General features: G+C 46.7%; 1 protein-coding gene across 10 annotated transcripts in view; it reads left to right on the top strand.

Annotated features, from left to right (window-relative positions):
- The window catches only part of DLG3 (discs large MAGUK scaffold protein 3), a 60654-nt gene extending 34949 nt beyond the window's left edge, over nucleotides 1–25705 (top strand). For 5 of the 10 annotated variants that reach the window (XM_016943698.3, XM_016943702.2, XM_016943703.3 and 2 more), the window contains 10 exons: nucleotides 12336–12512; nucleotides 12750–12825; nucleotides 13605–13704; nucleotides 17407–17448; nucleotides 18747–18797; nucleotides 19403–19504; nucleotides 20104–20276; nucleotides 20698–20807; nucleotides 21125–21216; nucleotides 22380–25705. In XM_016943698.3, coding sequence (XP_016799187.3) covers nucleotides 12336–12512; nucleotides 12750–12825; nucleotides 13605–13704; nucleotides 17407–17448; nucleotides 18747–18797; nucleotides 19403–19504; nucleotides 20104–20276; nucleotides 20698–20807; nucleotides 21125–21216; nucleotides 22380–22486 — 1030 coding nt within the window. In that variant the 3' untranslated portion in view covers nucleotides 22487–25705. Of the gene's footprint in view, nucleotides 1–12335; nucleotides 12513–12749; nucleotides 12826–13604; nucleotides 13705–15632; nucleotides 15679–17406; nucleotides 17449–18746; nucleotides 18798–19402; nucleotides 19505–20103; nucleotides 20277–20697; nucleotides 20808–21124; nucleotides 21217–22379 lie in introns of all 10 variants that reach the window. The other 5 variants (XM_016943699.4, XM_063804397.1, XM_063804396.1 and 2 more) reach the window with 3 other exon arrangements.
- The last annotated feature ends 1249 nt before the right edge of the window (nucleotides 25706–26954 follow it).

Genomic DNA, 26954 nt, shown 5'->3' on the forward strand with positions numbered 1-26954 from the left:
TATGAATCATGGGATGTATAGTGTATGTGCCCTAGGAAGAGGGAGGGGGTGGAGGGAACAGATAGGTAGCATGGAGTATATTGCTGCTGAAAGCTATTCGGAGATATTTCCAAGGTTGAGCTTCTCTGACCCTTGAGGCATAGCATAATACTTTGTCAGGTCAAAGTACAAATCTCCTGGGGAGTTGGAGTGCCAAGTGAATACTGTGGACTCCTCATAGAATTAGGGATAGCTTCCTTCTTCCTGCTTTGGCTTCTTGGCAAAACTCCAAAATCTGGTGCCAAGTACGTTGTATCCTCCAAGGTTAAAGCCCTTAGAGAAAGGTGGTGGGGATTACTCTCCTGAGCCAGAAGTCGCTACAGTATTGTGTTTAATGCTTAGGTGTGGGGTCATATCAAACTCTTGGGCTGAACTTTTTCTAGTGGCCTCTGATACCTGGCTGGGAAGTTGCACTTGCTAGTTGCTTGGCAACGTGACAACTGCTCTGTCCTTGGGGTGTGAGAGGACAATAGTGAAGGGATGTCAACGCTAATTGCAGTTTTTCTCATGGTGCTTGCTTTTCTTTTTCCCCAGTTGGTGGTCCCTGACTCTACCGCAGGGAGTGGAGCTAAAGGAGCCCATCTCTGAGCCTGAAGCCCACTAGAACCCTTCACAATCTTTTCTAATGTGAACCCTCAACTCCACCCCTTGTGTGTTGAAAGCATGTGCTATGCTTACCTCCCGCTGTGAAGGGAGAATGGTAGGAAGGCAGGACTAGTCACTGGTCATTTTTCCAATTCCCTGGAAAAGAAAGTTTTGTTTTCTGTCACTAAAGCCCTTGCTCCCAGTCTGCAGCCTGGATACTGGGGTGCTGATGGGTGAAATCAGAAATGAACTGTCGACCCCCCAAAATAGGTAACGGTTATATGACTTGGTCAGGATTGTTCCGTTCGTGCTTCCAGCCCCCGCAGATGTGGCACTCCAGTGTGCGTGGGAAGCTGCTCTTTAGGCAAGACAGTTTCTTTGGAGAGCTTTATTTTTAGATTTCCCCTCTCCGCCTATCCTGTGTTAGAGTTCTCTCTGCCTGGGCAGGGGGAGTGGGGCATTGGCTCCCGATATGGAGCACTCTTCCCTGGCTCAGGCAAGGGAATTAAAGGGATACATTTAGCTTAACTCTGGGGCGAGGGTGGAGACCATGACTGTGTCTAGTGAATCAGTTTATATAATCTGCCCGTAACCTTCTCTAGATAAATTATCTGTATCCTCTGAGGAAAGTAGATGTGGTTAGGAAAATAGTAACCATTTGCGATCACTAGATTTAATCAGGGGCACTTAATGTCTTATGGCTAAAGCATTGAGCTGAGGCCCTTTGCTAAGCTAACCCCTTTATCAGAACCTGGCTTGCTCTCTTCCCTTTTGTTCCTGATTTTGGCCCTTCACTCTACACTTGGTTCCTTTTCTTCAGCATGTAAACATATTTAAGCTTCTTCCATTCTTAAAAAGAAGAAAATATCCCTTGATACCAATAGTCCCTTAAACTATTGTCTTGTATCCCTTTGCTTACTGCATTTGCCAAATTATTGGCCAGAAAACACTAGCTCCTCAAGATATTAGTAAGTATTGTGTGAAAAATCAGTGGTTTAGTAAGTTGGGCAAATGCAGGCTTAAACAGAGGAAAATGGGGCTCTTTCCTGTGATTAATCTCCAGGAAGGACTGTACTAGGCAGTGTTTCCCCAAAAGATAGAGCATGGGAGCCTTATTTGAGAAACCTATGTCAACATCCAGGTTGGGAAATGTTGGAGTACTTGCTGCTGCTTCAAATCACTTCTCTTTCACTAGCCCGAAAGGAAGCGTGCATCTGCTTTTCAGTGTGGTAGTGTGGCTCTGAGCAGCTCTGGAAAGCTCCAGGGGAGCAGAAACCTGACTCTCTGTCAGGGATCAGTGGGTGACTTCTTAGTCTTCAAATTTAGTGACTGGTTCACTGGTTCTCTGACATTGTTCTGACCTCTTCACCACATTTGTTTCCATGAATTACCTGCTTTCTTCTTTAAAGGCTCTCTTTCTACCCTGCTTACCATTCCTTAATACCTTTCATTAGCTCTGCCCCCCCTAAATGGCAATGTCATTTATTTTCACAGCTTCAAATCCTGCCGTATAAATGACATTCCTGATCTCTTTACTGAACTACAGACCTGCATATCTACTACTTGCTGGACATGTGCATAAATAAAACTGCCCTCTCATCGCCTCAAACAAGCGGCATGTACTTTCCTTATCTAAGTTAATTGCCTCACCCTATCATGTGGAAAAGGGATTAGATTTGTTCTGTCACCCAAGGCAGATCTCTGCTCAACATAAGGAAGGAAGAGCTAATGATTAAAACTGTCTGAAAATGGAATGGACTGCTTCCGGATATAGTAAATTCGATCTTTAGTCACTCAAGGTGTTACAGAAGAGGCTGGGCAACCATTTGCCTGGGTATTGCAGAGGGGGTTGAAACTAAAGCAATAATCTGAACATGATCTGCTCAAAAGCTTTCACTAGTTCCTCAGTGTCTTCAAGATAAAGGGGAACAAACATTTAGGGAACACATTGTTCATCAAGACCTTTGTTATTCTCTTTAAATGGCTTTTAATATCCCTTTAATAATCCTACAGAGTAGATATTATGATTCCCATTTTGCAGATGAGAAAACTGAGACTCCAGTTAGATAGCTAAGAAGTTCCAAAACTGGAACTTGAACTTGGTTGCTCTGACTATAAAGTGTGGTTCTTTCAGTGTTTCCCCAACTTCCTCATAGGAATCAGCTGGAATGCTAGTAAAAATACAGATTCCCAGGCTCCTTTTCTAGTGCTTTGGATTCACCAGGTTTGGGAAAATACATGTGTGGTGTTTTTTTTTTTGTTTGTTTGTTTGTTTTTTGTTTTTTTTTTTTGACGGAGTCTCGCTCTGTTGCCCAGGCTGGAGTGGAGTGCAGTGGCGCGATCTAGGCTCACTACAAGCTCCGCCTCCTGGGTTCACGCCATTCTGCCTCAGCCTCCCGAGTAGCTGGGACTACAGGCACCTGCCACCACACCCGGCTGATGTTTTGTATTTTTAGTAGAGACAGGGTTTCATCGTGTTAGCCAGGATGGTCTTGATCTCCTGACCTCGTGATCCGCCCACCTCAGCCTTCTAAAGTGCTAGGATTACAGGCATGAGTCACCGCGCCCTGCCCAGGAAAATATATGTTTTTAACAAGCAATCAAGGCTGGGTGTGGCAGCTCACACCAGTAATCCCAGCACTTTGGGAGGCCAAGATAGGAGGATTGCTTGAGCCCAGGAGTTCGAGACCAGTCTGCACAACATAGTGAGCCCCGCTCTTAAAAAGTAAAAAGTTTTTAATTAGCCAGGTGTGGTGGCATGTGTCTGTAGTCCCAGCTACTCAGGGGGCTAAGGCAGGAGGATCACTTGAGCCCAGGAGGTTGAGACTTCAGTAAGCTATGATCATGACACTGTATTCCGTCCTGGGTAACAGAGCAAGACCTTGTCTCTATAAAAAATTATAAAAAATAAACATCACACTTACTTTAGCTCCTACTATGTAGAAAGCAGTAAAACACAAGGCTAAGAATTTGGGCACAGTTGCAGGGTATATTCAAGGAAGCAGCGGGTATGGTCCCTGCCCTCTGGCAGTTCGCCATCTACCCAGAAAAGATTTAAGCGGCAGGTGGTTAAAGTGAGGGAACCCTTTTTCAGTTTGGGTGTCACCTCTGATTATTTTGCTGTCGCTTTCCCTATGACATAATTATTTTGCTTTCCTTCCCCTCCCCTGAGTATCTATCTCCCTTTGGTGTACATGTGTTTGCAAAGCTATTTTGAAGTAAATAACACTCTCTTAGAGCTGCAACAGAGGCTCTAACAGGTGAAACCCTAGGGAGCTGCAGCTGTACTAACCACAGGGGACGTGGGGTTTGTAGAGCAGGGAGCAGGAGGAAGAAGGAACGAGAGCAGTATTTGGAGAATGAAATTTGATTTTAAAGTCATCAGTGACTTATTTGGAAGGACCTTCCTCACACTTCACTATGCTAGAATTATCTCTTAAGTAGATGACCAGGATAAGCACAGCACCTCAGTCTGCCCAGCCTAGGGCTTTTGCTCTGCTGGAGGATTTGCCTTGCCCACTGGAAGAGTCCACAGAAATAAACCTCTCTTGAACTTCTTGCTTAGGGTTGGGATGGGTAGGTGTTTAACTCAGACCATTCTGATGTGAAGGCAGTACAAAGACACTGAGTAAGTTAGAGTTCCAGGGATGACCTTGTTCTATACTTGTATTTAATTTAATTTAATTTAATTTATTGAATGAGTAAAGCAAAGACCCTTGTGCTCCAAAGGTTGCCAAGAGGCTCAAGAGTACAGTTGTAGAAATAGCTTTTGAAAGTCCGTTCGGGCTAGCCTGGCTGCATTCTTTGCAGCCATAGGACGGCATTCAGGTAGTTTGGGAGTCCTGGCCTCCTGACTGGCCATCTGCCATCTCAGTCGTCTTAGGAAGGAAATCATGTTAGAGCATCTGTAGTCTTGATTCAAGAAACAATGTCAGACATATTGGCTTGTTCATTAAAGAAGGCTGGAGAATGCTCATTCCTGTCAACAAGCAGACATTAATTGTGCAACTGCTCTGCTTTGCCCAGGGTGGTGCTTGGTGGAGCCTGACTTGGTCTTGCTTGTTAATGAGTTTCAATAGTGGATTAAGATGCCAATGGGGAAATATTGGCAGGCTTCACTATCTGATAGAATTTGGGGGTGGGGATAATATGCATTTTAAAAAGCAACAATAATGTATGTAAGTGTTCAGGGCTACCAGAGGGTGGGGCAGAGCTTCCTGCATCAGTGATTTCTAGAACTGCCTATTCCCAAACACTAGTCCTGGGCTTGCACTCATAATCCCTCAGCTCATCCTATCATCTGCAAGTGCTGTGAGCCCCAAACAGTCGTTCATTGCGGGCTAATTGGTCCTTGAATGCCTCTCCAACATCATAATTGCCATAAGGCCTGACACTTTGAGACAGAGACAAAGGAGGAAGGTGCTCTTAACCTGCTCTCCATGCACCTTTCTTCAAGATACACCAGGGAGGCCCGATCACTCCTTTTGTGTTGTCCCACACTGTGCCTGTCTGAGTGCTCGGGTTTGTGCTGTTAGGCTGCTCTTCAGAGGCTGCTGGAAATTTAATTCTTACTAAGGTCAAGGGCTGATGAGTGACTGTTGCTTTATAACTTTCTGTGCATGCTTTATACAGACTGGGCAAGGGATGGGCTGCTTAGTTGTCAAATAATGTGTGCCCTTTATCCAGTACTTTCTGGCCAAAGGAATAAAGTGATATCTTAGGCCCCAGTTACTATGGGAGGGAACACTCTCAGGGTTAGAAACTAGGGAGTAACTGGGAGGGTCTTCTGTGGACACTCCATCCCCTGTAGCTAGGTCTCACCCACCATTCACAAGGATTCAGAATCCCACATGAAGCATAAGACATGGTCTCAGTTTTCAAAGGGCTTCCACTTTGGCGGTGTAATATGAAACATTAAAAAAACCTTGCAAGAATTAAATAGCAATAAGTAGAAAATATAAAGAAAGGTTGCTGCCAAATGTGGTAGCAAATACAGTATGGATTTAGAAGAATGAAATTTGGAGTGGGCAGGATCACAAAGCTGGGAGAGACTTAGGCTGGGCCTCAGAGGAGTTGCTGAGCTGGGTGAGGGGACTGACGGAGCATCTCAGGCTATAGACAGATGGCTCGAGCCACAGGTAGAGAGGTGGGCACAATACTAGGTTATTTTAGCAGAAGCAACCCCTTGCCTTTGAGGCTATAGCGCTAAAATGCTCATTTGCTTTGCATCGAGAAACCTGCTTGACCAGTTTCCTTCTTAGTTACCATTTGCTTTGCGTTCCGGTTCATTAAGACATCACGGTGGCTGTGCCAAGTGCTTATAATTTCTCTGGATCTTTCCAACCCAAATCTCACAATTTAGGATCTCAACTGCAAGGACTTTTGCCTGATAATCTGTTTACTTTGAGCTGGTTATATTCTTGCTTTTCCATCCAGCAGAGAGGACCCAGCTGAAAGGAAGACTGGACAAAGTCCTCTAGAGCACGTACATTATCCCTGTGGGTGGGTGCATGCATCCCTTCGAGGATATTTTTAAAGGTCACCTCTTAAACAACATTGTCTTTCAAGACCTTTGGAAACACTTTCTCCTTAGGGAGACAAGCAGCAGCCTTGAGAGCTAGAGTGCTGAAGATGAGCTCAAGAACTCAAACCTGCACATCCCCTGGAAGTTGCATCTGCTCTTCATGGTGGTATGACAGCTCTGGAAAGCTGTTTTGTAGCCTACCATCACTTTGTTTTTACATGTCACATTTTCCCTGGGCTACACTCTTTCCCTTGCTCTTAAATAATGTAATATTTTTCTGGCCCGGCGTTGATGTTTGAAAAGTTGCAGGAATACCCAGGCTCTGGCTCTCCCTGGCTTCATAGAGATATGTGGCCATAACTAAGAAGTAACATATTCAGGGGCAGATCATCTTTCTTGTACATCAAGCACTGTGACTTCAGGCTGGGGATGGTAATATATTTCCATGAATTTTATTCTCTCATGGCACAGTGTTTCCCTCTGATGTGACCAGTCCCTAACTTGGAGGCCTCAATGAAATTATTTTTATCTTAAGTACAGAAGGAATATGAGTTTTTGAGACTTCCTTCTACTCTCCCAACACATTATCTTGTCAGATAAGCTGAAACACACACAGATATGCATGCATGTGCGCATGTGCACACACACAAGCACACACATAGTGAGACCAGGGTGGCAGTTGGTTAATTGCGGCCTTTCTTTAGGTATTAAGAGACAAATACCTTTTGCTTTTTTTTTTTTTTTTTTTTCATGCTCACTCTAATTTTGAGTCAGGTTGAAATGGTTGGTTGCTATGTCATGTGGGCCTTGCATGTGTAGGACTTCCGTCCTGGGACAGTGGTTCAGCCTGATTTGAAAGGGGAGTATCTGCCTTGACTTTCTCTAGTGCCTGCCCTAAGGATAAAAGGAGGAAGAGGAGGATATATCAGTGTTGTGGAAAAAGGTATTCCTTCTTCCTCTCATCAAACCTACCATGAGCCATTTATTTGTGAGAGGTGCCAGTCCCTGTCACTTCATTAGGATTCCAGGGTGTTCCTAAGACAGACTGTCACTGCTAGATGGCCACAGTTTAGCTGCTTCTTAAAGATCTTAGGAAAGCAGTCAATATTTTTTAAAAAATTATTAAGGTCTAATTTACATACTTTTTTGGTTACACGAAATATATCTCATGGGAGAAGTTGTTTGACTTTAGTACGCTGGCCTACTCTCTTTTACTGGTTTTATTTCCACATGAAAGTTTAGCCTGATAATGGGATAAGAAAGCTGAGGTAATGAAGTTGGTCCCATAAAGCCTACTAAATGAATGTCAAACTCCTTAGCTGGACAGTGCAGGCTGTCCACAGTCAGGCCCCAACCTGCCATTCTCTGAGGCCCAGCCAGACTTCGATGCACGGCTGATCCCTGAAAATAACCCTGTGCTTCTTGCCTCCAGACCTTTGCTTACACTGTTCTCTTTAGCTGGAAGGACCTCTCCCCAGCTCTACCTTTTGAAATCCTAAATCTTCATTGAGAACCAATTCAAAAAGCAGTATCTCCTTGTAGCTTCCCCAAACTAGATGTGATCTGTACTCCCTGTGAATCCTTCTAGGCCTTGGTTTGTCCTCCTTTTGGGCTTCTTGCTACAACATCCTTAGTATACTATACCCTCTGTCACCTAGTAAGCTCCACAAGACAATAAACTTTGCTCTTGTATCTCCCATGTATCTAACACATACTCCGTGTAAAGAAGACTAAGTAGTTTTTCTTTGAGACAGAGTTTTGCTCTTGTCGCCCAGGCTGGAGTGCAATGGCGCGACCTCGGTTCACCGCAACCTCTGCCTCCTGGGTTCAAGCGATTCTCCTGCCTCAGCCTCCCGAGTAGCTGGGATTACAGGCATGCACCACCATACCCAGCTAATTTGTATTTTTTAGTAGAGACAGGGTTTCTCCATGTTGATCAGGCTGGTCTCGAACTCCCAACCTCAGGTGATCCGCCCGCCTCAGCCTCCCAAAGTGCTAAGATTACAGGTGTGAACCACCGCACCCAACCAGACTAAGTTATTAAATAGTGGAAGAATGGTATTTTTCCACATGTAGCTGAGTGAAGAATTAGCTTTTTTTTCTTTTTCTGAGATGGAGTCTCGCTCTGTCACCAGGCTGGAGTGCAGTGGTGTGATCTCGGCTCACTGCAACCTCTGCCTCCTGGGTTCAAGCAATTCTCCTGCCTCAGCCTCCCGAGTAACTGGGACTACAGGCATGCACCACCACGCCCAGCTAATTTTTGTATTTGTAATAGAGATGGGGTTTCACCATGTTGACCAGGATGGTCTCCATCTCCTGACCTTGTGATCCGCCCGCCTCAGCCTCCCAAAGTGCTGGGATTACAGATGTGAGCCACTGCACCCGGCCGATAATTAGCTTTTTTTGAAAAAAGCACATGTGACTGTGACTTAGGCCTTATGAAATTTTCTGAGATAGAAGAGCCCTGGTCTGAGAGTCACCCAGTGTGCAGTTCTAGATGAGGCTGTGTGCATATCTGGGCCTGGCTTTCATTGTCTTTGAGGAAATTTTCTAGCTTAGTCAAACAAAATTTAAGCAGGAAAAAGAGGCAAAGTAGATTTAGAGAAAATCCACATCATGGGTTTGGAAAACAAATAAAAGTTATGACAAAGGAAGGGATTGTTGAGGGAATTGGGAATGTTTAGCCTGGTAGAGAAGATCTAGGAAAGACTCAGACTCATTAAATACTAGAGCTGGAAAGAAACTTAGAGAGTATCTAAGGGATTTCCTTTATCAGATAGAAAGTTGGACAAAATGACCTCTGAGGCTTTAGCGGTCTGCAAAATTCTTTTTCTATTTGCAGTTCTGATTGATAGAAAAGGAAATTCTTGTTCAATTTTTTTGCATTCTCAACTGTGAATAATAGTCTAGTTCAGAATCTCAAACCTCAGATACTACATTTCTATGTCTTTTACAAAACCATAGCTTAAAAAAGCATTGTCCATCCTGTTCATATTTCTTGTCCATTCAGTATTCATAAATTCATCAAACAAAATCCAGATAGACTTGGGTACCATTTTTTATTGGGAAATTAGACTTAGACAACTTCCTTTTTTGCCTTGTTTGCCAGGGAACTTAGAACCAAACGTGTTCCTCATCTGAAGTAAATGACTCAAACCAGTGCTTGATATATCTGCTTCCCCACTTTTTTTTTAATTGACTTAATGTTTTTTGAAAATTGTGAAAGGAACACATGCTGTGGTTAAAAACATAAGCCCGAATAGTACAATTCCCAATGTGCAGAGTTAACTACTGGCAAAATCTTTTTGACTTTGATCTGTGTTTATATTGTTTTTACTTAGCTTGTGCTGTATGTGTTTTAATTTTTTTTTGTTGTTTTATTTTGTTTTGTTTTGTTTTCGAGATGGAGTCTCAGTCTGTCACCCAGGCTGGAGTACAATGGCACAATCTTGGCTCATTGCAACCTCTGCCGCCTGGGCTCAAGCGATTCTCCTGCCTCAGCCTCCCAAGTGGCTGGGATTACAGGCGCCCACCACCCCGCCCAGATAATTTTTATATTTTTAGTAGAGACGGGGTTTTGCTATGTTGGCCAGGCAGGTCTCGAACTCCTGACCTCAAATGATCTGCCCGCCTCGGCCTCCCAAAGTGCTGGGATTACAGGCGTGAGCCACCCCACCCAGCCGGAAGTAAACTGTTAACATCAATTTTATGTGAAGCTCAGATATTTAAAAAATTACAAACAATTGGATTCCCGGCATCTAGAAAACATGTTTACGTCAACTCTACTTTATACACTTCAGCTTGTTACTGCTGTTGCCAAAGGTCAAGCATGGTTCTGGGAAGTGCTAAAATGTATCTTGTGTTTTAAACTTACAACCAGTAAACTCCGCCCTCTAATCGTCTACAAATTCATCCTAACTCCCCTAATTCATTTTATTTTATTTATTTATTATTTATTTTTTAGACAGAGTCTCGCTCTGTCACCCAGGCTGGAGTGCAGTGGCGCAATCTCGGCTCACTGCAACCTCTGCCTCCCAGGTTGAAGCAATTCTCCTGCCTCAGCCTCCCGAGTAGCTGAAATTACAGGTGCCCGCCACCACGCCCGGCCAATTTTTGTATTTTTAGCAGAGACGGGGTTTTGCCATGTTGGCCAGGCTGGTCTCGAACTCCTGACCTCAAGTGATCTGCCTGCCTCAGCCTCCCAAATTGTTAGGATTACAGACGTGAGCCACCGCGCCCGGCCTCCTAAATTCATTTTAACATCTTCCTTCCTTCTCTCACCAAACTAATTTGTGCTTAATTCAAGTTCTGTTCTTTTCCTTACTATATTTGTTCTAATCTTTGAAACCCATAATGACATCCAGTGTTTCTCATTGTCACTGAGAATGAGGTTGCTTCATGATGCTCTTCTTAGTAGGAGTGGCTGACAGAATGTCTTCCTTGCTTTAGGAAATGCAGGACTCAGGCAGTGAGAATGCATTCAGTTTTGATTCTGTCACACATAGCCCGGAATGCACCTCTCGGACAGCACCTCCTTGTCTGCTGCCTCTGCCATTCTCCTTACTGCTTTGAGTGTGTAAATTGAGGGGAAAAAAGGGCTTTTTGTTAGAGTTTGGGTATTTTCATTTTCAAATCATCTGACGCTGATTTTTAAGAACTCTGTTTCAAGAGCTGTAAGCAGTAGGTGGGTATTTCACTCTTCATGGTTTTACTACATCCTATCTCATTTGGGCTTGCATATGGTAAGATAGTGTGTTTTACTTGCAGCTTCCAACTGAGCCAAAGGCCACAGTATTGCAGGTAGAAGTCAAAGTCTTGGAACTAGATTTTGGGCTGTGTGTGCAAAGGTGTGAAAACACCTCTATTAACAGAGAATATGAAGAAGACAGCCTAGATTGCAGGTAGAAAAATACAAACTTCTCACTGATATCACCCATTTGTGGTGACTCCATATGAAGACAGGTTCCACTGGATGTGAAAAGTAGAAACTTTTTTTTTGGCTTTTTTTTTTGAGACAGAGTCTTGCTCTGTCGCTTAGGCTGGGGTGCAGTGTCGTAATCTTGGCTCACTGCAACCTCCACCTCTCAGGTTCAAGTGATTCTCCTGCCTCAGCCTCCCGAGTAGCTGGGACTGCAGGCATGCGACATCACACCCGGCTAATTTTTGTAGTTTTAGTAGAGATGGGGTTTCACCATATTGGCCAGGCTGCTCTTGAACTCCTGACCTCAGGTGATCCACCCGCCTCAGCCTCCCAAAGTGCTGGGATTACAGGCGTAAGCCTCTGCGCCCGACCTCCTAAGGCTCTTTTGATGTGTCACTCCTCTCAGATTTCCAGGGGCCACTAGATCATGTCTATTCAAGGGCTTCCAAAATTTGCTTCAGACCTTTATTTCCAATACCATTTCCTAGGACTTCTAGCAGCAGCCAAGCTGGTGTCCTTTTCCATAAGCCTGGATTGTATAGCTCCCTCCCCACCTTCTCCCACCTTCCCTTTTATTTCTTTACTCTGCATCATTTATAGCATGTCACAACAGCATGTCTTGTCAGAAGACCTGGGTTTTGTCCCAGGTTGGTTAGATGTATGACCTAGGTCAAACTATTTTTTCCTCCCTGAACCTCTGTTTCCCCATATGTAAGAGAAAGAGACCGCACTAGGTGACTTCTATGGTCCCATTGGTCTTTTCAACCCTACCATTCTGTGCTTTTTCTTTGGCTGCCCGAGGACATAGGGCCCTTTCTTTAGTGCTTCAGGAGTGTTTACCAGTCATTGTTTGGGATTGTAGTTAACATTTTTTGTCCTCTCTTTAGCTACTTTTTGAAGATATGTTTGTGAACTGAGAAAGCGCCCTGCTAGAGCTAGTTTCCTAGGATGTGGGTGAGGGAGAGGGCTATTGAGCGAGTTCTACTTTGGACTTTTATCTTGCATCCAGAAGCCAAGAGGAGATGGGGTTTGTAAAATATTTTCTCTTATGCTTCTTATTGGGAGAATGAGATGTTTCTTTGAAAGTGGGTGCATATTTACCACTTTGGCTCAGAAAGAAGGATGTGGTCTCCTGGAGACATCCTTCTAGTATACTGTGAGGCTGCTATGTCTGTGCTGTTTGGGTTGGCCTTCCATCTTTTCAAGGTGCCAGTGTCTTGGCATTTAGGGTTGGATGATCACTTCATCTTTCACTGTGCCTTTCAGGGCCCTGTTTGATTATGATCGGACTCGGGACAGCTGCCTGCCAAGCCAGGGGCTCAGCTTCTCTTATGGTGACATTCTGCATGTCATTAATGCCTCTGATGATGAGTGGTGGCAGGCAAGGCTGGTGACCCCACACGGAGAAAGTGAGCAGATCGGTGTGATCCCCAGTAAGAAGAGGTGAGTCGTCATGATCATGAGCAAGGCCTTTCCTGCCCTCTTGCTGGTATTTCTTTCTTGTTTTCCTATTAGAAGTTGCTTGAGAGCAACGTTTGTGCCTTGATTCCTTTTTGGTAGAGTCGGTACTCAACATGGTTTTTACTCAGTGAGCCAAAAAAATGGCTGCTCTGCCTGCTGCAACCCACTGCTGAGACCATTTACTGGCAGTAACAGGACTTCTTTCTGATTCCAAAACAGGGTGGAAAAGAAAGAAAGAGCTCGATTGAAAACTGTGAAGTTCCATGCCAGGACGGGGATGATTGAGTCTAACAGGGTAAGTGGGGATCCCCAAGGAAATCAGCCAGTAGGTAAAGAGGGTTGAGAAGCCTGGAGTTTAGTCTGATGTGTAGGAGAACTGGGGAACACAAAAGAAAATCTCTTTTTCAGGGGGCTGGCTCTGTCCTATCAGAACATTGACTGCTTTTCAGAAAGCAGAGAGGGAGCTCTTAAAGTTCACAGCCAGTCTGTGCTCCTTTCCCCTGGGTACCGGCTCTTGAAGATGTGTTAGAGTTGGACTGTCTGGAAGGCTGACTCGCTTGGGGAAAATGAAACCACTCGTGGGTGTCTCCCTGGCTATAGATCCTGTCAGAGCATCCGGCCAAGAAGCCCAGCTCCAGAGCTCCCACCTCCCTTCAGACCACCTGAGGCAGGAGGGTTCTCCATTCACCCCTTTTTTTCTATGAGCTTCACAGGCCAAAGAACTTCTGGAGCAGTAGAGGGAAGAGAGACGTGGAGTAGATGTGTATATCAGTGGTACCTTAGGGCATGTGTCCAGGAGGCTACAGTGGCCTTTGTTCTTTAGGAAGTACCAGTGAGTGTTATGAGTGTCTGGATTAGGTAGAAACTTCTAACATCCCTACAACATTTTCTCGTAAACATAATTTTCCTCTTACATCAACTTTCATTTAATCTCATAGACTCCATTTGTGAGAGATGGTCTTTTATTTAGCTCACCGTTGTCTCCATTTTAGTTTTTCTTGCATGCTTTAAAATCCATTGTTCTGTTTTTTTTTTTCTTCTGTCCTTCCCCTCCATCTTCATGTTCTTTCACAGTCGATCAAAACGAAACGTAAAAAGAGTTTCCGCCTCTCTCGAAAGTTTCCATTTTACAAGAGCAAAGAAAACATGGCCCAGGAGAGCAGCATACAGGAACGTAAGTAGCAGCAGAGTCCAGAGAGCAGGCCATCTGCAGCCCCATCCTCTCATCCTCAGTTGCCCTTCCCTCGAGAGAAGCCTGGGCAGGGCCACGTGTGGCCTCGTGCCTGCCTGTGTGCGTGTGCACCTGCTTATCTACAGAGTCAGGGCAGAAATTGCTCTGCCTAAGGAGATGTTGGGTTTTATTTGTCCTGCTCCTCAGTTAGAATGAATGTTGGAGGCACTGAGGTGGGACTGGTCCCAGGGTCAGCCTCCAGGAAGTGCCTGGCACTAGCAATGGAAGTGCCAGACAGAGCTCTGCTGTGGTGGTGAGGAACGGTTTTTCAGCTAGACTGTCAGGGTCAGGAAAATGGTTTTTCAAGAGAACAAGGTCTAGGGACTCAGTGTTGCTCTCCTGGTTTCTTCCTCTTGTGTTTTCTTTCCCTTAACTTCACTCATGTATGTCAAGAGAAGAGCCTTTTCTTCCCAGGATCCCTGGAGTTGGGGCTACTTCTGGAATCCCATGCACGTGCATAAGCATACAGGATATCCACACAACTCTCAGCAGACTCGCTGTCATCCTAGAGTGCCTACAGAGCCAGTTTTCCCAGGAGAATCCTTCCTGCTTAAATGAGTTGACATGGAAGGAGTGTTGCTCCACATTGTTCAAATAAAGATCTATTGAGAAACACAAAGTTGGTTCGGTAGGAAGAGCAGTCACACTGAGCTAAATTCAACGGAAGAAGAAATTTAATCCTGATAAATCTTCTTGCTCTACCATGTGCCTCAGCAATTAACTGCTCCAACCTTAACCTTAAACACCAGGTCTGGCTTGAAAAATGTCTTCTCACTTGTCTCATCATGAACAGTAAACATCTCTCATTTACCAGTGACTCCTCTGTCTTACATGGAGGGATCTTGGGGTCTTGGTCTATTGGGGCTGGCAGGAGACTGGTTCTGATAGGAAATGTCCTTCTGTCAGGCCAGCTTGGTCCACGGTCATGGTATGTGTAAGTCATTGCTATCTGGGGTGGTACCTGGTGGACAGAAGGGTGCCCTCATCTAGATGGCAGCCACGGCTCATCATCCTGGAGTAGTTCAATGAGAAGCCATAGACGAGGTGGCTCTGCTCATGAGCAGTTAGGAGACAGTCTGAGTCAGAGGCCTGAGGTGATGTCACCATAGTTTCATCAGATGAGTCCCAGAGTCCCTCCATGCCAAGCCCAGCCTGGGGAGGTGTTCATTGCTCAGTGGTCCTGCCTGGTGGGCGAGGGGGTATCTACTGGATGACAGAGTTGAAAGTGCCTAGTGCTTCTCCAGAAGCTGAGCTCATCCCCCAAGATCTGTCCAGCTCAGGGCAGCTTTGGAGGCCATACTCTACACCATGCAAAACTTTTCCTGAAGGGTTTGAACAGAGTGAATCAGTATTGGGCAAAAGCTTCTTGAGGTGATGGCAATTCTATCTGCCTACCTGGCACACGCGGACATTTGCTCTTTCACGCACTGCAGAGGGAAATGGTGATTTCAGGGGCAAACAGAGACCTAGGCTCCACAACCAAAATTTAGTCAAAGCAGGTGCTCTAAGCCTTGGAGTGTCACCTGTCCTGTCCCATTAGCCTACAGCTGTAGACACCTCAGAAAGCTAGTCTACTCCAAGGCCCTCTGGCAATGAATTGGGCAGCATGAAGTCTTGATGTCTTATCTGCCCTGGGATGTTCTTTCTGTGGCAAAGTTCCTGGCCTCACTATAGTGCTAGGTCTTCATGGTGTTTCATAATTCTGTCACTAGTGCTCACCTACCTCTGTATTCTTCCTCCCCCCTTGTCTTTTTCTCTATTTTTTCTCTTCTCCCCAAATCTCTCCCTCTCTTCCATTCCCTCCCATCCCTTCCCCTTCCCCCCTCTTCTCCCCGTCGTCCTCTCTCCGCCCTTGCTGTCTGTGAAATCAGGACTTCCCGGGGTTAAGTGACGATTATTATGGAGCAAAGAACCTGAGTAAGTCCAACTTACACACCGTTCACTGTACTTGTGGCATGAATGGAGATAGTGGGGGTGGGGCTATTGGGGACATGGGTGAGGGTGAAGGGTGAGGGGAGGGCAGTGTTTGTGAGCACTCTGACATCACAGCAGGAAGAAGTGCATGTGTGGCTCCATATGTTACATGTTTGCTATGGATCCCTAGTACCCAAATAAGTCCATATCATTCATGCCTTTGTTTACCTTTTGCTACTCAAAGTGGGAGGGCGTAAGCATGGCGTCCCACCTTAGAAGTGAAGTAGGCTTGAAATGTTTCTCCAAGGTAACCACTCAGCTAATCTCTAGCCTATTGTCGAAGGGAGGGGTGCCTGCTGGTTGGATTCTTCTCCCAGTGATACCACGCTAAAGAATTGGGTGTAGGAATTGCAGCTGTTAACAGTCCTCTAACTAGGGGCAAGGGTACTGTGACCCCTTTTTCCCAACCTGCATCTGGGATGTCCCAGCAGATCCCGGGCCTCAGCAAACAGCCACTGTTTGGCTTCCCACAGAGCACCTGTAAGGGGTTGAGCTGGTCTGCTAGGGGCCTCAGCATCATTTATGGACCATATATACTTAGTGCTTTATCTCAGGAAAACTCCAACCTCATTTTCCTTTCTGGAAAAGAATCCTGGAGTGGAAAATGAAAAAGACCTAGATGATGAGGCCTTAGTGGCCATCCTGCTGCGTGCAAGGGTGCACAGACACCAAATGGGTTCTATCAGCATATACTCTCCTTCAATAAATAATACAGACCAAAGGCAAAGGAGTTGCCCATGGGGATTGTTCAGGAACTAGCCATGTGTGGCAATTCAGCCAGTCCTTTCTGGGTGGGGGGGCCACAGCATATCATGGTCTGGAACAGTGTGGTCTTGGCTGAAATGAGCAGCATCTCTCTCCATAGTTTGCTGTGTCCATGTCTCATCTTCATTCACGTGTCATCTTGGATGGGCGGGCTTTGTTTGTGCCTCCTACAAGCGCTGCTCCTCCGCCTGAGCTTTCTTTTCCCTCACCACTAAGAGATGGGCAGATCCCAGCTGTGTGAGACAGGAGGGCTGCCTTGTCCTCAAGGTGTTTTTGTTGGTTTTGTTGTCTGTGTTTTGACATATGTGTCTGGTGGTGGATGGAGATGCTTCCCCTCTCACCACTGAAGCCAGGCTCTCCTGCTTTGGAGTGGTGGCAGGAAGGCTGGGGAGCCCACCGAATGGTCAGAGCAGCGCTCCCTGGTGTCTGCTTAACCCATCCAGCGTTTGGCCTCTTAGTTGTGGAGTGCCACATGGTTCTGTACTTCGGGGGCTCTGTTGGGCGGGGGACACCCATGAGCAGACTGGTCCCTGGACTTCTCTTTGCTCCTGTCACTGTCTTTTCTTTCCTGTTGTTAGCCTTGGGAGATGCATTTTGAAATACGATTTGGAAACCATCCAGGTCAATTTGATTCAGATGAAGAGGATGCTGCTGAAGGAAGTATGGCTTGTAGTACATAGGGAGGGACTTGGCAGACCAAGAGGGCTCTGGGGACAAGTACGAGAGGGCCAGGGGCTCAGGATTGGAGCTGTGCCTCCCAGTTGGTAGCCTGGATGTGGCAGGCCTCTGGTGGCCTGACTCAGTTGGCAGCTCAGTGTCTCGCTCCTGGAGCATTTGAGTTTTGTGCTGCATGTGACCTCTCAGTGGTGTGTTCTGAATTGGAGTCTCTTTCTTGTTGGCTTGCAGAGGGAGTGACATCCAACACCAGTGACAGCGAAAGCAGTTCCAGTAAGTGTGTGTCATTCCTTCCATGTCGTGTAGCTCCACCGTGTATCCCAGCCATCCTCATTCCAGTGTTGCACAGCTGCCATTGCTGCTCAGAGGCTGGTGCTTCTTTTAGCCATGTACACTTTGAGATCCTAGAAATGCTGTGGCCAGTTCATTCTCCTTATGGGTTGGGGTTCACCCCATGGATTAAAGGAGAGTATAAGCCCTATAGTGCTGGCCGGGACCTGACTTAAAAGCATCCCTGGCACTGGGAAGGGTAAACTGCCAAAGAGTAAATCCCTGCCATGGGTACTGTGGGCCATAGGTGCTGCCAGGTTTATAGATTTGCTCAGAGACCAAAAGAAAAATGGCTCCTCTAGGACACTGCCCTAAATCTGCCTTTCCAGGTCATTAGGACCTCTTTGCCTTTGGGGCCAGTTAAAGGATGAGGTAATTGCCAAGTTCTCCTTGGGAGATCCTGTGACCAGACCAGAGAAACCGTAATGCAAACCTCATGAACTTTGGGAGCACTGGTTTTTCAGGAGCTATGGTGGCTAGAAGCCTTGTAAAATCTGCCCAGGAGTATTAGGCTCAGAAGAAACCTTTTAGCAAGCATTGTGTGCCTTGATGCAAATATCACTGTTTTCCCTGGGACTGCCATCAGCCACTTTGGGACCTCCAGGCACCCAGCACCGAGTGGCTTGACGACTGTTTTAGGAAAACCTCAACATTGCTAGGCTCGACATGGGGCTCCACCAGGAAGAGACAGCAGGTTCAGCATTGCTCTTAAAGGGCACTGGGGACCTTAGCAGAGCCATGTGCCACTTTTCTGGATGCTGCTTCCAATGCAGGAGGTGGGTTGGTAGACCTTTAAAAGGGCAAAGTTAGGCTGCTTGGGGACCTGGGTGTGTGCCCTGACTCCCCTGCATGTTGATGAAGGGGACTCGGGCAAGCATCTCAACCAGTCAAAGTGTCCCTGTCATTCTTACCAGAGCAAGGGGGCTAGTGCACACAGCTGACTTGTTACCTACAAGAAGAGTTCCCCACAAATTGGGGTGGTTTGGGGTGGAGGCTTCATGGCTTCTGGGCCTTGGCCCTTTGCCCAGTGATATTTCACTGAACAAGAGAACTGCTGACTCCTGTCTCAGAGCCAGTGAGGGGTTTCATGTGCTTTCTCACCAGCAGAAAACAGAAAGGATCACAGGTGGTGGCAAGGACCACCTGACAAGGCTGTGTCCTGGCAGGGGAGGGGTACGGGGAGTGTTGTACAGAAGGAGGCAGATCATATGGTGCTAACCTATCTCTCTTTTTTGTTGCAGAAGGACAAGAGGATGCTATTTTGTCATATGAGCCAGTGACACGGCAAGAAAGTAAGCCTCCTCTGAGAGCCTTGTCTTCGTGCTGGTCTCCTGGTCGTGGGGCTCAATACAGTGGGTGGCTGTGGCAGCAGAGGGAGGGACCTGGAGGAGGAGGAAGGCTTGACTCATGGCACATCCAGCCCATGGGCTCCTTCTTCTCTATGCTTCTTCCTAGTGTCATAGGGAAGGGGGTGCATCCAGTGTGCACTTCTCTCTGTGCCTTTGCCTGCTGCCAGGACACCTTCCAAAGGAGGGGGCAAATTTACAAGGAAGGTCTATTTCAGTAGATGTAGCCACTGCTAAAAGAGAGGTCCAGGTTCTTCCCTTCAGTGGCTGCTCTGCAAAAACCTTGCTCAGTTACTGGTGTCAGTGCAGAGATTTTTTCTGACTCTGTTAGAAGGGGAGCAGCTTCCGGTTTCAGACTTGCCTTGAACTTAGATATTCTCAAATTAAAGGCTCTTTGATGTCTTTCTGTTTAAAAGCCAGACAATGGCTGAGGATGCTTTACCCTGTCTGAGTCTCTGCTCCAGAGCCTCTGTGTTCTAGCCAGACTCAGGGGTAGGACAGGCTGTCTGGTGGGGGCCTCTGTTCACTGTCTCGATGCTCTCCCTCTCTAGTTCACTATGCAAGGCCTGTCATCATCCTGGGCCCAATGAAGGACCGAGTCAATGATGACCTGATCTCCGAATTTCCACATAAATTTGGATCCTGTGTGCCACGTAAGAGTCCAGGAAGGCCCAGAGGAGTGAGGCTTGGTGCCCTGGGAATTGTTGCTCTAATGTTTTATGGAAAAGGTCTGGGATCAGATTCTAGGGCTATTTGGGGACAGGGTACATTTGACACCCTGGAAAAGAGTAGGTGGCAATATATTCCCCAAAAGCTGATGGGGTTGGAGAGATTAAGCCATCAGGCTTGGCTGCTCACTCTTGAGGGGAAGTTTCAGTGGTGATGGTTGAGAATGATTGGACAAATACGGAGGCCCAGCCAAAGTGGTGTTGATGTGACTCCATTAACAGTTTGTTAGGTTCACTGTCTCCTCTACCAAGTTTGGCACCCTCTGCCATGCTTTAGCTCAGGAAACCCCACCTTTCTAGTCCAGTTTAAGCTAAAGCAAATAGCCCCCTGTGTGAGACCTGGAGATTGGAAGAGAAGTAGGCCAGACAAACTGCTTCCCAACTGCTTGTTTTCTCCCACTTACTTGAAAAAAAAAATGGAGTGGCCCAGTGACCCACCCAGATGAGAATGGACCAGTCAGTATTTTTTGGTTTGGGGCGGATCACTGCCCCTGGGCCACAAAGCATTTCCTTTCTTCCTTCAGATACTACCCGGCCTCGACGTGATAATGAGGTGGATGGACAAGACTACCACTTTGTGGTGTCCCGAGAACAAATGGAGAAAGATATTCAGGACAACAAGTTCATTGAGGCGGGCCAATTTAATGATAACCTCTATGGGACCAGCATCCAGTCAGTGCGGGCAGTTGCAGAGAGGGTAAGTGTACAGGAGATGGCCTCAAAGGGCAGGCCAATGCTTATGCCAAGGTTCCACTTGGATCCTTATCCTTCCAACACAGGAGCTGCCCAACAGTGCTGCTGACCAAAGCCATAGCACCTCTGCATACTCCCAGCGCCTTGACGAAGCTATCTGTCTCCTTCATACAACTCACCCCAGAGCATTACCCAACAGGGAATAGGGGACCCTGGACAGATATGGCCTTTTCTGGGTAATAGGAGCAAAAAGTAGGGCCTGTCTACTTCAGAGATCGAATTTCTTAGGCCACTTTGGGTGGCCCTCGTGCCCCTCCCCTCACCCCCACCCCCGGCCAAGGTGGATGTTTAGAATGTCACTGGATTTCTGCTTGGGGCTTGGTGAATAGGGAGTGGCTGGGCTGATACAATCTCTGCTTTTTCAGGGCAAGCACTGCATCTTAGATGTTTCCGGCAATGCTATCAAGAGACTGCAGCAAGCACAACTTTACCCCATTGCCATTTTCATCAAGCCCAAGTCCATTGAAGCCCTTATGTAAGTGTTTAACTGAGAACTCAGACACACCAAGCTAAGATCGGGTCTGGAAGGGAAATGGAGAAGAAAGTGATTTGCTGGGCAGAAACTTGAAAGAAACTCTGTACCCCAGCTCTGGTCACTGGGTGCTCCTGTTTTGAGGGCTTGTGCATATGTTCATGGTTGGACTTTTGAACGCAGGTTTGAGGAGTTAGCCACGGGCCACTGCTGCTCTGAGAGGGCAGCTTAGCAGATTTTTAGGGATCCTGGAATAATCCTTTATGGTTAATCAGAACATAAGATCTGGTTCAGAACTATTTTTCTTCTGTCTTTGGCAGGGAAATGAACCGAAGGCAGACATATGAACAAGCAAATAAGATCTATGACAAAGCCATGAAACTGGAGCAGGAATTTGGAGAGTACTTTACGGGTAAGACTCCTGCTGCCCTGCGGGGGGTTCTGGGGGACTAGCCAGGTACCTGTTTCTGTAAGTGTCTCAAAGAGGTGTAGACAGAATGTAGAAACCTTGCACGGAGTTTCCAGTTGCTTTTAAGTTTTTGAGCACAAACCTTTCCAAAGCACCCAAGTTCCCCGTGTCCAGCCATAGCAGTTCAGCCAGTTTATAGCATAAACCACTCACCAAATGCTTCCTTGAATTGTTGGTTTGTTCATTTTGTCTTGTCCTTACTAGATTGTAGGCTCCCTGTATTACTCTGTCTCCCTCCGTTTCAGCTCCACTCCCCCTCCCCCAGTACTTTGCTTTGCATGTTTAGGTGCTGAATAAACGTTTGTTGATGATGATGATTCCTCGGTGTGGTGTTCAAGTTGTCTGTTGGGGTGTCTGTCTGTCTGTGTGTGTGTGTGTGTGTGTGTAAGGTCAGTTCCTGAAACATTGGGAAGGTTTCTATGTAATACGTTCTTCACCTTTTGAAGTACAGTGACATATATATACATAAATATATGCAAGGCAGTGCCGAATCCATTCTAGCTGGTGGTGACAGTAGGTTAACTGTGTAAAGAATTCATAAATGTCCTCACACACCTTGGGTCTTCAGAGCTCCCTTTACCATCAGCATCCATGTCCTTGTTTGCTGGGCTGACCTCTGACATACAGCAGATGTGATGGGCCCAGGAGCGCTGCCTCTTGCCAGAAATTGTGGCTTTCAGTTCTTTCTGTGGAGAACTGCGATTTTCCAAATCTTTTAGTAAGGCTGCTTTAGAATAACAAGCTGCTGGCCTTATGGCACCCAAGAACAACATGAACTGCAAGGTCTGGCACATAGTGGGTGCTCAATAAACATCTTTTGAATAAACACATTTTTCTGGTCATTACTACTTAGTCTCACTGTCTCAGTGAGTTGACTTCAAGCCCTGGACTTGGGGTACCTCGTTGGTTGCCCTTACGGCCCTGAACACACAGGCAGCCAGCCAGTGAACCCAAGCCCAAACCCATACTCCTGGGAACATGTCCTTCATGTGAGGGGTGAGGGGGTGGAGGGGGGACTTGTAGGATTGTTGGGAGAGGCAGGATTGCTGGGTTTGGGGGATGTGCTATGGACCACAGTAATAATTTTGTTTTCCTCTTCACTTTAGCCATTGTACAGGGTGACTCACTGGAAGAGATTTATAACAAAATCAAACAAATCATTGAGGACCAGTCTGGGCACTACATTTGGGTCCCATCCCCTGAAAAACTCTGAAGAATCCCCTCCAACCATTCTCTTGTGAACAGAAGAAATCAAGTCCCTCTTCCCTCCTCCCTCTTCATTCCTGTCCCCATGGGGAGAACAAATGCTACTGTTCTTGTCCCCTTTTTTAGATATGTCAAAAAAAATTAAGTTTTCTAGTCCTGTTCTTTTTTTTTTAAGTTTTTGTTTGTTTCAGTTTATTTTTTGGGATGATGCCATCTCATTCATCATGTGACTGTGCCCATTCCTGCATGGACCTTTCCCAAGCGCTAGCACAGGTGCAAAATCCATCAGAGCCATTGTTTTCATAAAAACCAAGCAGAAGTGAAGAGAAAAGAGGAGGACTGATGGAAAGACAGACTCTGGACAGCTGCACGGCTTGTGAAGTGAGCTAAATGCACCACATGATGAGATGCTCCTGGGCATTTCTCCCTATCTGTACTGCTGTCTTGCAGCTCTGAACGGTGCAACGTAATGGCGACAGAAAGTATCTTATTTATATATAGATATATATATGTAATTTATATAAAATATATAGAAATTATTATATATATATATTATACACTCTCATATAATATATATATATTCACACACATTTGGGTTAGAAAATCTATGGAGACTTCATCAATGGTACTATGTTATTAGAGAAATGCTTTAATTTTCATATTCCAATCAGATGGCATCTTCTATCCCAGCTGGTTGGGAAGGGATTGAAGATGGTAGCAAGTGCTGCACTAAGGGCACTCGCATTTGGTCATTCTCTTGAGAGCTAGGAGGGGTCAGCCTGAGGCCGGAGAGGAAGGGCTTTTGCCTGGGGTGAGAGGGTGAGAGACTTGACCTGAAAGCAGCTGCTGCCCCTGAGGTGCAGCCAGAGTCCTGTGTGCGGACAGAGAGAATGGCTAATGATGCTCCGCGTGGAATTGCCTATTGTTTTATGCCACCTGATGTGTCTGCATGAGAGGTTTCCTTTTTGTTCCTTTTTAAGCTGCTGTTAAACCAAAACCATGTTGTGCTACTGTGTCAGCCTTTTCATTATTGCAAATTTTACTTTTACTATTTAAGTGAATGCATAGAATCCAATTTGCCAAGGTTCTAAAGGCTTATGAGGTCCTGAAGGAGCCAGGCCTTGTGATGGAGTAGGTGACACAGGCCTGGTTGTCCTGTCAGCAGAAGGGAAAGCAGGGGCTGGGCTGAGAGGAGGACACGGAGGGCTCTGCTGAGGTTCCTTCCTGGGTTCCACCAACAGGGACAGGGAGTCACTTGCCTTCCAGTTCTGTGCTGGGATGGCGGGACAGCACTTGGCTTGCTTGGCCAGCTGCGTCATGAGTTTGATTTGGTTTTTTTTTTTTGCAGCTGCTTCATATGCTCTGCTCCAGCCCCTCCCCAACAGCTGGTAGCTTATGGTTTCTTCAAGAGGAAAGTAGACTTTATGCTGTACATTTGAGCTGTAGAGCTAAGATTCGCTTACTGGTGAGCTGTGAAATCTTGTTGCTTTTTCCCAGAGTCTGATGGCAGTGACTGTGGTCAAGGGAATCTTCACCGCCACAAGTGCAGGCAGCAGGTGTGGTTCAGGTCCCCCCCCACCCCACTGTGCTCCTTTGAAGCCAACGTGCCTCCCTCGCCTCCATACTGGAGGGACGACGCAGGGGAGAACAGAGAAGTGCTTGGCCCTAGGATTGAGGCACTTGTTTCCTAGCCTGCTGGGTTAGGGCTGGTGCAAGCGAGGCAATGTTGAGGATGCTTTAAGCACTACCAGCCGAATCCGGGAACTCTGTTAACAGTTGTCCAACCAGCAGAATGAGGCTAACTGTATAAAGCATGGGACCCAGGATGAGGATAAGGAAAGGACAGCGGCTTTCCCTGGGCAGTACAATGGCTTGAAGGCAAAAAGGGATAAAGTGACAGCCGACTGTGACTCTGGTGAGGAGGGGTGAGCAGGGAGGTTGATTCTCTGATGTTAACTAAGTGGCAAAGTCTCAACCATGCTCAGCCCTCCCCCTCCCAGGGAAGAGAAACAAAGATTCAAAGTAAGCATGATACTAGTTGTTTTACCAGTGTTTCTTCCAAGGAGACATATATTTTTTAATAAACGATAGTTGCAATGAACTGTGGCTCAGAGACCTTCTTGAAGTAGTTGAGAAGGGAGGGCGTGGGCAAAGCAGTGGGAAGAACATCCCAAACTTTTGGGGGCCAGAGGGCTCTCTCCTTAGTGATGATCAGCTAGCCGAGCTGGGCCGTCCTGGGGATCGGTACAGCTCCCTGGGGTGGTGACAGGCCCTTTGTGAAAGTTGTGTGCTTGGTCTTCCACCCCAGCCCCAGACACTGCTTCAAATAGCACCAACCAGATGGGAGTCCACATCTGTGGTGGCAAAATGCTGACATTTTCCCAAGAGGTACACAAGGTGGGAGAGGCCTGCTGTAGCAGAGGTGTGTGTTAGAGAAAGCAGGGGCCTGATTTAGTAGCAGAGAACTGGGTGAGAAAAATGGCCAGAGAAAGTGACCTGCCAGCTACCAGTGTTTCCGAAAATGAGGGTGGGATGGGCCCATTTGCAGAGCAGGACAGCAGTCATCCCCATAGCCCTCTGAGGAGGGGAGGGATGCTTAGAGCAGGCAGTTCTGGCAGTTCTGACGTGGCAGGTGCCATTGCAACTTGTGCGGAGGAGTCTTAGGAAGTGCTGTCATAATTCATAAGGTCAAGAGCAACATCTGGATGAATGAGCCACCTGAAATGTGTGTGGGCTGAGCCACAGGAAGGGTGAGTCCTCTTGCTTGTGGTGCTTTATGGTGTGCAGGTTGCTTGCTTTCCCACATTCTCTCATTTGCTTGAAGGCAGCCTAACAAAAGGGAGTCCCCAAAGAGCTCCATGAGAGCTTAAGAAAATTCATCTCCTGAGGACAAAGAGAACAAAGATCTGTCCTGTGGTCACACTGTTGAGGCTCTGTCTTCACAGCTGATGTTCTCCTAGTGGAGGTACAGCTGAAGAACATTCAGCCCCAGCACGAGAAGATACAGAGCAACTTGGAAACCCCAAAGGGAGACACACCCTTAACACTGTGCCGTGCTGTGCTGTGCCGTGTCCTGAAGGAGGAGAGAGCCCTATCTCCTCCTGGTTTTGTTGCTGACATTGCAGCTGATCATGCCTTGACTCCTTCATCTCTAACAGAGGAAGAACTGTATTATCAAACCTTATGGTCTACCCATGAATAAATAAAATATTTGTTCAATCACAAATGACCAGCTTTGTCTTAAGTCGAAAGTGCTTCTAGAAATCAGCTAATGAAAACAAAATCCTTACCTGCAGCAAGTGTGGAAGTTGAGTAGCTCAAGGGCGGAGCTAAGAAAGATGCAGAAGCAAGTGGGAGTTGAGCCGCAGGTTTGGGAGGAGCCTAGAGGGGAGGGGAAGTATCCTAAGCAGGCCAAGGCCAAGCAAAAAAGTGGGACTGAGAAGGGGTGCCAGCTCAAGCAGAAAAGCCAGCACTAAGGGCCAGTGGAGCCCTTTCTTCAGGGATAATCCTTGCTTAATACCAACCACTGCAATTAGGTGAGAAAGTGTTGAGAGAGCTGGTAATTTTCTCAAGGCAAGCTGACGAATTAGCACTGAAGTCAAAAGCGATCCTGGATGCCCGACAACCTCAACCTGGGCCTTGGAAGTGTTCATTCAGTCTCAGCATTCCCGAGTTTTGTATTTCATCCCTGTTCCCACCTAAGATTTCATGGCCTTGATTCCACTAGTCCTTTTATCCATCTCCAGCCATTTCCTTGGCACCTCTAGGACATTTTATCATCATTGCAAATAACATTCTGAAGCTCAGATTTGTTTCCTCAAAAGGTTCTTCCCCTGTCACTTCCAAGAAATAGTATTGGCTCCTGCATACCTCGGTTCCTCCCCAGTGAACAGGGTGTCGATACCTCATTGCTTTGCCAGAAAATAGCAAAGCTTCTTTAACAAGCCCCAGCTAGATTTTATCTGCAGAGCTGTTCCCATTGTGCACAATGTGATGCCCACTGGCTTCTTCCATGTTAGACCGACTGAACTACCCGTGTGGCCTTCCCTCCACCACCACTGGTAGTCTAAGCACACGTACCTAACACTTTGAAGAACTGGAAAGCGGGTGGTTTGAGAATGGGCTTCAGACCTGCGTTCTCCCAGTGAAGAGCATGTATGAGAGGATACTCTGTTGTCTGGCCTTCCTGTCTGCCTATGGCCAGTCCTGCCCAGGCTGACAGAATCATCTGCCTCACATGCCCTACCCTTCCCATGGGTCCTGCCACCCACAGGGAGAAGTTGAAGTCCCAGCTCCTTAGCATAGCCCTTCCACCATCAGGCCCCAGGCTTTCTCTCCTGTCTCTTCTGCTGTGCCCCCTTCTGTTCTACGCATTTGAGTTCCCTGAATGCACCACAGCCCTGGGTCTTGGCTCATCCTTTTTCTGTATGCCCATAAATGCCCTTGCTGCTGCCCCATCTTGCTTAACCTGGAAG

The sequence above is a fragment of the Pan troglodytes genome, chromosome X (assembly GCF_028858775.2).
Source record: "Pan troglodytes isolate AG18354 chromosome X, NHGRI_mPanTro3-v2.0_pri, whole genome shotgun sequence".
Classification (NCBI taxonomy): domain Eukaryota; kingdom Metazoa; phylum Chordata; class Mammalia; order Primates; family Hominidae; genus Pan; species Pan troglodytes.